The sequence below is a fragment of the Gracilinanus agilis genome, chromosome 2 (assembly GCF_016433145.1).
Source record: "Gracilinanus agilis isolate LMUSP501 chromosome 2, AgileGrace, whole genome shotgun sequence".
Classification (NCBI taxonomy): domain Eukaryota; kingdom Metazoa; phylum Chordata; class Mammalia; order Didelphimorphia; family Didelphidae; genus Gracilinanus; species Gracilinanus agilis.
Window position 1 is genome coordinate 163,655,931 of NC_058131.1, and position 13,851 is coordinate 163,669,781.

The 13,851-nt window shown below is 35.9% G+C and overlaps 1 protein-coding gene across 1 annotated transcript in view; it reads right to left on the bottom strand.

The window, feature by feature from the left end:
- Positions 1-13,851, bottom strand: part of PSD3 (pleckstrin and Sec7 domain containing 3) — a 377,954-nt gene that overhangs the window by 279,448 nt on the left and 84,655 nt on the right. The window contains exons 3-6 of the mRNA XM_044659529.1: positions 7,998-8,192; positions 7,827-7,907; positions 3,879-3,991; positions 1,545-1,603 (exon numbers count right to left, since the gene is read on the bottom strand). Of these exons, the coding sequence (XP_044515464.1) occupies positions 1,545-1,603; positions 3,879-3,991; positions 7,827-7,907; positions 7,998-8,192 (448 nt within the window). The remainder of the gene's footprint in view (positions 1-1,544; positions 1,604-3,878; positions 3,992-7,826; positions 7,908-7,997; positions 8,193-13,851) is intronic.

Sequence of the window (13,851 nt, forward strand, 5' to 3'; positions counted from 1 at the left end):
ATATATATATATATATATATATATACACATCGCATTTGCCAAAGTCTTAGTGCAATTTAGATTTATTAAAGCTTTATGTCTACATGCATGGATATATACACACAGGTCTAAAATATCCTATTCCTGTGTGAGTGTGTATTATTCATTTTGTGTATATGGGCACATATATATGTATTTTTATATATGTATCCTTTCACATATGACATAATTTAATAAAATTAGTTCAAATACTTCCCTCCTCCATTTTATCTTCTTTACAAGGTTTTCTTATTCCAAATTCAAGATATCCTTTACCTAACAAGTATAATTTTAAATTTAACCAGCATAAGCCACTTGAGAGAGAATTTTAAAAAGGCAAAGCAAGATGAAATTCATAGATCTTCTCACCCCAACTAATATAAATCATTCATTTGAAAGTAAAGAATTATTAAGTATCTAGTTGATATTCTCAGATTTCACTGTCCATTTCCATGCCAGTAAGAAATCACCAAGGGGGAAAAAATGCTCAGTTTCTGCCATCTAGTGGAGAATGATGATAGTGAATGAATTTTATATAAAAATTTTCCATTTGCTTTTGCAGTTTTTTGTTCTTGTTTTTTTTTTTTTTTTTTTTTTAAGAGGCACCATGGGGTAGAGGATGGAAGAATGGCCGTAGGGCCAAGAAGAATTCTCAGATTCTGCTTCTAACATGTACTAGTTTCCTGACCAAGGGCAAGTCTCTCTATGCGCCCTGGTCTAAAACTAGTAAATACAGCTACTAATCAGTTTTAGCAGAAGGAGTTAGCACTTTCCCTATCTTTCCTCTCTCTATCAACAATGAAATCACAGTCATGGCCAAATTATGATAAAAATAAGCAATAACAACAATAACAAAATATTGCAATATTTCCCTCCTTCCAGTTTTAGTGTGTAAAGCAAAATGTCAAAAACTTCTTTCTAAGGCTCTGTGTTCATTGACCTAATTGGCATAAAATCATGATTTCTGTGTGGCTTATCCCTAAATATAAGCTGTATCCTAAAGGGAAAATTATGCATCGGTATAAACCGAAAAATAACTATGCAAAATGACAATAGCAAAATATCATATTTATAATTAAAGATATGTTGACTTTCCCCCCAGTTCAAATAAAGGTATTATATATTCATATTTAACTGTCATTATTCTCTCCCTCTTTATTGCTTTCTAATCTTTACTCAGAACATATTAATTAATATGTCACACTCAGTTTTATATAAGCCAGTCATACCAATATCATATTTTTCCCTTTATAGAAAGAAAGCAATATTATACTTTTTCCATTTATGGAAAAGTATATATAAATATACTTTTTCTTATGGCATGGATAGATATTTAGGCACGCACATGTACACACACACACACACACACACACACACCCAACAGAAGACCATAATAGCAGACTTAAAATAGCATGCCTACTCCAGTGAACCATATCCCATTTTACCACACATTCACAATGAGTCAACCAAACAGTATGTTTGATGGTTCTCTACCAGAAAGAAAAAGCTCACAAGCCTATACTTACATGACCATGTAGATCAGTGTTGAGAAGCATGATGGCACAAGTAAGGCAATGAACCCCATCTGGAGAAAAAGACAGGAATATGAGCTATTAATCCAGAGGCAGTTAGGTGACTCGAGCCCCTGACAGAGATATTTATTCATTAGCATCAGAAGTATTTCTTGACAGATTCCGAGTATAAGCTACTAAGCAATAGTCAACCCCATTTATTTTCTTAGATGGAATTTAAGATAATATGAAATCATGAAAACATCCTCACACTAAGAAATAAATACCAAAGGTTGAAATTAATGTTTCAATTTTACTTTTCAATGATTACTTTTTTCCCCCAATTCTTCTGATTTTATTGACAAGGGGAAAACATAAAATCTGAACAATAGTAAATGCTATTACAGAAATCAAAACTGAAAGACCCTCACTTTTAAGTTTACTAAACCAGGTTTCCCACTAAAGTGATAGGTAGTAGATCTGAAAAGTTTTCTCTTAATGAGGACCGATTTAAGTTTTCAACTCTGTGTGATGTTTTCTAAAGTTTACCCAACATGAAGAAAAGACAAAAAAATACAAAAACTTAAACTGAGAAATCAAAACCTGATTTTCTTTCATTTCTGTTATATTATTTCCATGACAATTTGATTTTTGCCTCTTCCTTTTTGAGACTGAGGGAGGGGGAGTGAGAGTGGATAGATTTCACTGGTAAAGAAAATTCCAAGTAAAGAAAGTCTCTCTACTAAGATAAATCAAGTACCTGCTTTGCAACTAATAGTTTTAAGAAAGTTTCCTGGAGGAGAGCCACATAGCCAATAGGCATCAGAAGTAGAACCTGAACTGGTGTCTCTCTGACACCCAGGCTAGCTTTCTTTCCACCCTGTCATACTTTTGTTTCTTCCTAGGAAGAAAATGAAAGGAAGCAGACAAAGCTCTTTATTCCATGGAGGTAGTTGGATTTTTATGCTTCTACCAAACACTCATCTAAGTTCAGAATAGAAGTCTAGTACCAAGGGAAGTAAAAAATACCTCGTTAATTCAGATTAGGTGGTAGAAAGGCCAGTCTGAATCAAATAATACAGAAAAACAAAAGTGATCCTGGGCTACTAGACACTTTGGGGAAGCCAGACTGCTAAAAACCCACTAATTTCATTTTACTCAACAATTTCTTTTTTCTCTATCAGATTTTATTAAGAGCATCAATAACGATATAACAGCATCAGTATCCTGTCCTATTCCATTTCCCAGTCTCTAATGGGGTGCAGAGAAATAAGCCCAAAGATGGACAAAAGGAGGGAGAAAGGAAAAAAATGGAAAAATTAGCCTCCAAATGAAATGGTTTCAGTCTTTGTTTTTAGTTAACATTAAAATGCATTTAACCTAGTTAATATATACTTCTTAGCCTTCTGCACTGATTTAAAAAAAAAAATGCCTTATATACACAGCACATGCTGACTGGTCCAGAAATTCAATTGTTCACTAAAAATTCACTAAATTCAAGCCTTTCCTTCTTAAAAAACATGTTTTCTGAAAGGAATTGAACTAATATATCAGAAAAGAATTGTCTACATAGGATGGTCAACAGATCACTGAGGGGCATATGAAATCCAGTTACTGCACTATCAACAGAAGTGATAAGATTTTGTTGTTGTTATTCAGCCATTTTTCAGTCCTGTCTGATTCTTCTTAATAAAGATACTGAAATGGTTTGCCATTTCCTTCCCTAGATCATTTTGTAGATGAGGAAACTAAGGCAAAAAGGGAAACATGACTCACCCAGGGTCATGTTTGTGAGGCTAGATTTGAACTCGGGGGAAAAAGAGTCTTCCTGACTCCATGGCTGGTGCTCTACCCACTGCACCACCTAGCAGCCTCCTCCTGGATGGCCTCCCATCTATTCTGTCCCTTCTCTTGTAAACACATGTTGTCCACCCCCTTAGAATATATGGCTTTTATGCCAAGGGCTGTTTTTTCCTTTTTCTGTATCCCCAGAATTGCTGAGCTAACTCCTCTTAACACCTGCTAGCTGACAGTCCTATTGAGAAATATTCAAAGTGAAGTCAAGATTCCTGGGAAGGAAAGTAAGATTCCTTCCTCACTAGTCTCCACTGCTGATGTCTAAAATATCCGAGTGGACCATCCTCATGCCTTCCTCCTCTCTGGGTTCTGCTTTCCAGACGTCTTCCCCAGGCCTCTGCTGCTAGCTTTCCCCATTAGACAGTCTCTTTCTTTTGGCTTCTATTTATATTCCCATCATTTAGCACAGAGCCAGGTACCCAGTAAGTGCTTCATAAATGCACGCTCACTCGAAGTTCAGAGATGTTAGACAGATACAGTGGACTAAATTACCTGCTGAGAAAACGGTGTTTGGGTTGCAATGAAAATATCTGTTGGAGAAGTGGACTAAAACTCTCTCTCGTTCTTGGGTTTCCCCCATAAGGGAAAAGGCTTTAAAGAAATACCTGAAGAAAGTTTTGAGAAAAACAAAAATTAAAATAATGCACCTTTCTTGTTGGTTTTACAACATTATTTTAACAAACAGAGAGGGTTCTAAACTGTTACTTAAAAGGAAAGTAGCAATACTAACACCACTGACAAGAGTGCTTTATGGTTTGCAAAGAGCTTTCCACATCACTTCATATCCTCCTCACGACAGCTACCTCCCTAAGGTAGGTGTTATCCTCATTTTACAGAGATGGAAACTGAGGCTGAGAAAGGTTAAATGAATTGTCCAGAGTCACATAGCTAGTAAGCAGCTACAGTAAGAATTGAATTCACATCTTTTTTATTACAATTCCAGCCTTCTAAACCACTGCAGGCCAGAGCTGCAACTTTCTCAATGATGTTTGAATTCTGTGGGCACAACCTGAAAATTAGAAAGGTCACAGGCTTGTGGTTTTAAACCCAGCTTAGATGAAAAGGTAGAGATGAAAACTGAAAAATCCTGTAGAAATTGGCTAATTTAAAATTATAGGAATTGGTAAGGTTGAGAATCAACATGTATTAGAAAGACTGAATAGCAATAAATAAAATAATAAATGTGTAATTAAAGACAAGGATAACAGACATGGTGGCAGAAACATTTTTAAAATCCAGATGTTTCTGTAATTTTGTCATTCATCTACTACGGGGAGAAACTGTCCTTTCCTTACCTTAAAAAAAGAAGTGCTGTATTGAGAAAAATTCTTTTCTCCTGATTTTTTTCCTACTTATTATCATGATACCAAAATCATCATTAAAACCATATAACCTATGGATGTTTCCAAAGTCTTTCATAACCTGATCTTGGCCATCTTTCTAGTCTCACTGTAGAGCACTCATCCTCCCACAATCCAAGCCACTTAGCCTTCTCTCTCTTTCACCAGCTTGCTCCTCCTTGTCTCCCTGTGACTATGCACTTGCCATTCCCCCATGCCTGAAATGCCCTTCTTCCTCATGAAACCCAAGTGTCCCTTCAAGATACAGCTCAACTATCTCCAACTAGGACAAACCTTTCCTAACACAGCTCAAGTGCTAATGTCTTCCTTCCCAAACTTCCTTGTATTTTATTGCTTCTTGTCTTTTCTTTTTATAGTCTTCTAAATCTACTTACATCTATGATATCTTTCCCATTAGAATACAAGGTACTTGGGGGCAAGTAGGTGGCTTAGTGGATTGAGAGCCAGGCCCAGAGTTGGAAGATTCCTGGGTCCCAATTTGACCTCAGATACTTCCTAGCTATCTAGAAATTATACACTTTGAACTGTAAACTATTCAAGACTATTGACTTTTAATTAATTTTTACAATTATATTTAATTTGATAATTGATAATTAAATTTAAACAACTATAATTTTGGGTTTGTAAATGACTATGTATACAGTTTGACATATAATTTAAATTCAATTAAAATTGAAGTCTTATTTGCAAAAAAATTTTTTTTTCCTATATTCTGGGCAAGTCACTTAATTGTAGTTGCCTACTCCTTACCACTCTTCTACCTTGGAACCAATACATCTTACTGATTCTAAGACAGAAGGTAAGGTTAAAAAAAAAAGAAGAAAGTAAAAGAATGTAAGCTACTTACATTCTAATTATTTAGAAGTATGGATTAGATCTAGAGTAATGATTATTTTAAATATTGTACGTGTATCTCCAGCACCTAGTACAATGTCTGAGCAGATAGTTAATAATTAGTTGTTGATTGTAAACAACTGTTTTTTTTTAATGGAATTTCCTGGAAGCAAACTTCCTTGAATGGTTGAAAATACTGATTTGCCAAATGAAACCCATGCCAGTTACAGTGGCAATGATTTCTAAATACTATAGGGCAGCACAGGGGCTATATCTACTTCATATTTTATACACAGGTATGCGTATGACGCTGAATACTTCTGTGTGAGTCTTTTAAATGCTCTGTTACTACTAAGTCATTTTTCAGTTGTATCTGATGCTTCCTGGCACTATATGAAATTTTCTTGGCAAAGACACTAGAGTGGTTTGCCATTTCCTTCTCCAGTTCATTTTACCTGATGAGGAAATGGAGACAAACTGAGTTAAGGGACTTGCCCATGGTCACAAAAGAACCTGAGGTCAAATTTGAATTCAGGCCAATGTCTTTCCATTCTAAACCCAGCACTCTATGCACTGTACCACCTAGCTGCCAAAGTGCCATAAATGTTAGCTATTATTCTGTTACTGTTGTTATTACTACTACTAAAGCTTTCTTCCTTAAACTTTTTCCTTTCCCCCCTGCCTTGTTTCTTCTAATTATTGTTCAGTTGTTTCAGTCACTTCTGACTTTTCATGGTCCCGTTAGGGATTTTCTTGGCAAAAACATTAGAGTGGTTTGCCATTTTCTTCTGTAGATCATTTCAGAGATGAGGACCTGAGGCAAACAGGGCTGGTTGACTTAGCCACAGTCATACAGCTAGTAAATGTCTGAGACCAGATTTGAACTTAGGAAGATGAGTCTTTCTGACTTCAGGACAGCACTCTATCCACTGTGCTACCTAATCAACCTTTAAATGCTCCAGGAAAGTTTAATATTTGAAGGAATATTATGGTCAATTCTGCATTAAATTTCACTTTGGTAAATAAATTTTACCAAATTTACCAAATTTACCAATTTTGGTAAATAAAATGTCTTCCTTTCTTCCTTTTAAGAACAGTCAGTATTATATAAATCCTGATTTTTTCCCTAAAGAGGACTTATTAAACGATCTCCCTAATCATCATGAAAATAAAAAAATCCCACCTTCCTCAGAAGGCATGGGTTCTTTTAAAATATCTGCATATACCTGCAGCTCTCCTTTGCCATCACTAGATGGCAGTTATACATCAATTATATCTACATTAAATGAAATTAAAGAACTGAGCCTGGGAAATGCACACACATATGTACATATACATAAATACACATAAATATAGGCTTAATTAATGCATATGCATATATGTACAGAAATAAATAACAAATGCATATTTAAAGATCAGGACAACAAACATGGTGGTGGAACCATTTTTAGAATCTAGATATCCCTGTGAGTCTTTTGTCATTTATGTACAACTGTCAGAAGTTTTGTTGTCCATTCTTTATTTTAAAAAAGTCAGACAAGTTCTTTTCTCCCCATTTTTAATACATATTATCATAATACCTAAAGCAGTGGAGGGGCTTCTGTATGTCTGTATATGCACATATGTGTGTGTTTGCAAATGCCTTCAGAAACCATAGAAATATGAACAAGGAAGGCAGTCTAGACCTGACATTTTTATATCACATTCTTCTTTGGCTCAAGAATCATTTTTTAAAAGTCTCATCTTGAAGAGTTGTTTTGTTAATGTGTATACAAGGAAAAGATACACAGTATTACGCTTATAGAAAAGTATTCATTTCTACCAAAAAAAGCAAACTTGTAGGGACCACAAATCTCTTTACTTATTTTGCCACATAATGGTTACTTTATAATTGGGCTAAGCTTTTGGACTGGAAAGATTCAGTCCATGATGTAACATTCATCTCTCATTCCCTGTGATTTTTAATTTTTAGAGTACATCTCTCCTATCTACTGCTTCTCTTCTGGATCTCAGTTTCCATATAAGTAAAATGAGTAGGTGCCATCAGATGACCTTTAAGGTCTCTTGATTTAAATTTCTAATCCTACAAACTGATCTAAGATTGCAAAGCAATGTGAGGATTTTGCTTTTAATGAATAAAATTAAGATCAAGACTGAATGCATTACTCTCTCTTGCAATAATTACTTTTTTTGAGAATAAAGTGTCGATAATAACAAAATAATGATTAGCCATAAAACCACATACCTGAGAGACTGATCCAGCGTCATTCCTGTAAAATCAAAAAACTTAAGGTATTCCTCAGCCACTAGTTGACTGAATTCATTGCTACAAGAAAACAAACAAAAAAAAACATGGTTAATTAAATCAATCTACATATTTACAAATGCTTAAGTCAAAGGGTATAAGAATACATACTTCTTCCCTAAATGTTTGGCCACATCTGAACGTTTGAAATGGTCAAGGTGGTAAAGACGCTTGGCCAACCGTCTAGCCGCCTCCACATTACTATTTGTTCCATTGCTGAGAGTATCAGAAGGTTCTTTTTCCAAAAATTCAGTACTCCCCATTTCACAATGGGGCTCGTGATTGGATTTTTTCAGCCCAACATTGCTGCTACAAAAAAAGAAAATAAATATTTATTAAAACCTTATTTTCTACACCAAAATATTTATAGCAAGCCTTTTTTTCTGTAGTACCAAATAAACAGAAACAAAGTAGAAGTCCCTTAATTGGGAAATGGCTAAAAAAAAATTGTAGAATATGAATGTGATAGAATATTACTGTGGTGTAAGAAAAGATGAACTGATGAATAGAGAAATATGGTAAGATGTATATGATCTGTTTCAGAATGAAGTAGGCAAAGCCAAGAAAACTATATGTTTGTATGTATGTGTGTGTGTGTGTGTGTGTGTGTGTGTATATATATATATATGTGTGTGTGTGTGTGTGTATATGATATTACTATACAATGAAAATATTAAGTACAAAAATACCTCCACTCTGCTGAGGTAGGAGGTTGATGAGTGTAGTACATTATACACATTTCTAAGCTTTTTCAATCTAATTTCCTAATTATCTTTTTTCCTTTTAAAAATATCATTTGTTATATGAGATGGCTCTCTGAATACGGGGAAAGGAGAAGTTTTAGGGGAAATGTTGGTTATATTTTTTACAAAGGCATCAATCAACAAAATTTTCATTTTTTAAAAAAACCCTCAATTTTCCCTCTCTGTCAGAAAATAAAATAGCTAGTGAGATTTATGTGAATCTGCATAGTTGGTAATAGTTAATTTTTAATACTCAAAGTAAATCTATACTCCTTTACTTCTTAAAAAATTTTTGTTTTCATCCTTAAGCTACAAAGATGCCCTTTGCAAATACTTCATACATCTTAAACAGTCTAATGATCCCAACTGCCATAGCTATGTGATATAACTTTATATAACTTTAGCACCCAGCCAATGAGACATTCAATTAAAACCATAGAAAGTACAGCAATGAATATACCAGCATGACTTTGGGCAATTAAAAGAACCCCTGAGAACCTCAATATGTCCTCATCTACAAAAGGAGAGGGGGCTAGATTTGATGACTTCTGAGGTCTACTCCAGTTTTAAATCCTCTGAACTCTTTATAAACATATAATAAGCCAAAGTTCCCCAAGTCTTCCACAACTCATTAACCATTACCATATGCAGTGTTCTCATAAAAAGCAATGAAATAAATCATTGCAAAAATATTAAACTGGATAGAGATTTTTCCTCCTACATTTTATCCATTTTTAGATTAAATAAAAATTTAAGTCAAAGAAAAGAAAGAATTAAGCCATAAAGCCTACAACAGGAAAATGAACCAGAATTGTCAGAGGTTCATTCAGATTCTAGGACCGTACAATTAGAAAGGAAAGGATAAGAGGATCATAGGTGAAGAGTTGAAAGGATACACAGGGGCCCTATCCAGTATGATCCCTTCATTTTAGAGAGGATTATATTTTGGAGGGCCCCAAAGAGGTTAAGGGACATAGCCACGGTCATACATCTGCTTAAGAGAAACACAGATGAGATTTGAAGCCAAATCTGCAGATTCTGAAATCAATTGTTTCCTCTCATGTTCTGATAACTAATTTAACATCACTCTGATAGGAAGGTATTCTAGTTTATTACTAATCAGTAACCTCATCTCAAAAATAGGAAGGAGGACAACATAAAGGTGAGCTACAAATAGTACATATAATTATTCCTAGACATCATAAACAATATAAAGTGTTAATCCAGAAAACTATCCAAGAATAGTACTGTTAAAAAAATGTATGCAATTAGTGAGCCCAGAAATTCGAAGAATTGTGCTCTCAAGTCCTCCCTTATATTTCTAGCAGGGCATGCAAGTCTCTATCACTCAGTTAAATAGTTTCTTCTCTCTCCCAAACAGAGGCACTAATGCATGTCATCCACATACTGACTGATTCATATTATTCACATTTGTAGGAACAGAAGTAGGGAGCTGAGTTAAGGACTGAGATCTGTGGTGCCAGTGGGGTAAAGGAGCTCCCAATGTGGAAACCTTCTCTAGCAAGGTAGATAAGCAATTCCTTTTGCCATTTAATTCTAAAATTTTTTATTTGAATTTTACAAATATCAATTTTCTTCTCTCCCTCTCCCAACTACCACCAAATGAACAATTTTTTAAAACTGCAAAAGAAAACTCTCCTGACAATAGGCACTGCCCAACAAAACACATTCCTCCATTCGCAGTGTCCAGATCTGTTGTCTCATGCTGTATTTTCAGGATACCCCATCTCTGGCAGAAGATGAGGAGGGTATTCACAAGCTGCCTGGGGCACGGAGATGCTGACCCATCACAGAAGAGAGTCCTCATCATCGGATCTTCCAGAACAGTTCTCTGTCCTCCAGACCACTTGAGCTCTCAATGCTCCCCTAAATTATCCTTCAATACAGATTTCGCATCATTCTGGGGTTTTTCAGTCTCATCTGCCCTCCTCAAAAGCACTAAAACTGATTTCTTTATCCTACACTTCATTCTCTCACATGCCAAGACGCTTTCAGCCTCCCAAACTTACCTAACCTACTTTACCCTCTTCTCCTCATACTCTCCAATCAGCCTCCACCAGTCTTCTCTAGGTCTTCTCCAAGAAAAGCTTCATGGAAAGGAAAAGGGGGAAGGGGAAAGGCTCCCTTCCCGGCTTCCATCTCCTCAAGGGTCAGAGTGTGAAGTCAGATTCAGGAGGTCCCTCAGGGATCTCTCGGGCTGTTTTTCTACCTCTAAGGGTTTAAAAGTCTCTGGAAGCATCAACTCACCAGCACCAGCACCAATGCCAAGAAAAAAACATTCCAATGTCTAGTATGCACTGCAGCCATACTTCAGAGAAGTTAAACTTTTGAAGGTATTTGCCGCACATACTCCAAGTGTCTGCTGAACTCCACTAGCCTCCAGGTAGGTATTTAGTTCCCTGTGAGGTCACGTTACTATGACCTCACATTCTCTGTGGATTGTTTATTGTTGGATTTTTGATCATGTTTTCACACCCCCAATAAAAGCACCAGCTAGAACACAGGGGCCCCTGTACATCAGTGGAGCCAGACACAATAGGGACCGGGCTGGGCGAACACTGGAGAAGTCAGGCTGAATCATTCCTGCCTCTGAGAATACACTCCCTTCCCCTGTTTCCTTCCAGGCCAGGACAGTGTCCGGCTTAAAGAGCTAGACACTCTTCATGCTCTCCTTTAGGATCGGGATTGATTTGTCCCCTCCTTCTCTCTTTTTTCTCTTTCCTTTCCATTCCTTCAGATATTCCTTTTTCAGTCATGTTATAGAATGCTCAACTCCTGTCTGTCACTGGAAAAATGAGGGGGTTGGGGGGTGGGGGGTTCCAAAGATTAGAATCTCCCTTTCTTATGCAAAATAAATCATCCTTAGAAAAAATATAGATGGTGTACAGCTTCCACTATCCCTCCTGCACCTTTGCTGGGGGGTTTCAGAGGTCAAGGAATAACTTAGTATGAACTTGATTTATTTTTAATTCCTTACCTTTTGTCTTAGAATCAATACTGTGTATGGTCTCCAAGGCAGAAGAGTGGTAAGGGTAGGCAATGGGGGTTAAGTGACTTGTCCAAGGTCACAAAGCAAGGAAGTGTCTGAGGCCAGATATGAACCCTGGACCTCCTATCTCTGGGCCTGACTCTCAATCCACTGAGCCACCCAGCCACCCCCTTGATTTTATTAAAATACTTTTTTGAACCTACATAGCTCCAACTATGTAAGGAATGATCATCATCATAAACACAAAAATTGAACACTATATAAGAGAAATGATGAGATAAACAGATGACTACATCTGATCAAAGGATCTCTGTAGTACTTGCAAAGTTTTCTGAAATAACTAATTCATTCAACAATCATTTTTTAAAAATATATCCTGGGGGCAAGCTAGTTGGCTCAGTGGATAGGGAGTCAAGACTAGAGAATAGAGATCTTGGGTTGAAATTTGGTCTCGGACACTTCCTAGCTGTGTGACCCTGGCCAAGTCTTAACAAATAAAATATATATATACAATGATGGATGCAGAAAGTGTAAAAGACACGATTCTTGCCCTCAGGGAGCATACAATTTTAGTCAATGGATATAACTCATAAAAACATGTAAAAATGATCTTCTATAGAATATAGACTGTTCTTAATGCAGAATATTTTGTAATACAATGATAAGGAATATTATATATATATATATGAATACACACACACACACACACTGTACTATACAAAGATACAAGGAAAGAAAGTTTGGACCAGGGGAGTATTAAGAGTCATAGAAGAGATGAAATTTAAGCCGGGCCCTAAAGGATAGTCAGAATTTCAACATGAAGGCAAGGAGAAAGAGGCGAGACAAGAAGATAGACAGAGCAAAGACAAAGAAATAATAAAGCATTAGTTGGATATAAAAGCTAAATTAGCTATATTTTAAGGCAAAGTGAGAGAAGCAGTGTGAAATAAACCCTGGAAAGGTAGTCAGCCACATTATGCAAGGCCTTGAATGACAGGTTTAAAAAATCTGAACTGTATTTGCTAAATAATAAAGAATACTATTTAAATTGTCCCTCAATTCAATTTGGTTCAACAATCACTTATGAATGCACAGTATAAGGTCCCTTGACTAGCTCCCATTATGGCTTCTTTCACTACTGATCAAATAATCAATACTTTCCCCTTACAGTCTCATCTAAACTCATGTTTATCTCTGATTCATTACTTCTTTACAATGGCTTCTGCAATACAGAACAAAACCCTTCCTTAGTTAATTTCTTAGGATTCCAAGCCTGGATTTACTATATCATCACCTCTGGCCTCAGCAGACTTCATTTCCTATACCAATAAATAAATAAACAAATGTCTGATCCATCTTATCTCTTGTTCACATTCTCTTCCATTATTTCTACTTATGTTTTCTAATTTTTTTACTGTGTGTTTCTCACTAAATTCTCTCCAATTGCTAAGGACTAGAATGGTACACATTTTCTGGTTATTACAACATTAAAGAGGTAGAAAGCATAGCATTTTTTAATCATGTTATACCTGCTTTAAACCATAAATCTTTATTCTGCTGACCCTTCAATAAAATTGGGCTAATCAAAGAATCAAACCACTAAACTAAATTATTTATTTTCTAGTTGATTTTGCATGTGATACTTTTGTGTTCCGTGTTAGTCATACAAAAAAAGTAAACACCTGAGCCCCTGAGCCCATCAATGTTAGGAAATGATTATTCCATTTCTTCAAAGATCCATGATTTCATTACTGTGGATTCTCTCCCACCAAAACAAATCTCTCCTAACTTGAGAAAGAATTTTCACAAAACACGACAAAAAATATTCATCAGAAAATGACCAAACTTCTCCAAAAATAGCTAGTTTAGTTGATGGCAAACAGAAATTCAATTGGTTGCTGAATTCATATTCAAAGTTTCTCCATGTAGTAGCACCTGCCAATCTTGGTAGCAAGGTTCTTTGCTAATAGATTTGGAGAAACAGAGGCTCAACTCCTTAGAACCAGGAGCCCTCAAAACACACTTTCTGGGGGAAGCTCCCTGTTCAGCTCTGCCTTTTACAATCTTTTATCTTCTTTCAAGACATCTCCAATTCCTCTGAGAACTTTTTCTCTAATTTTCTGTGTAATCAATCAATTAGTCAATAAACTATGTCCCTACCAGGTGCCAAGCATTGTGCTAAGGCCTAGAGATACAAAAAGAGGCAGTTCTT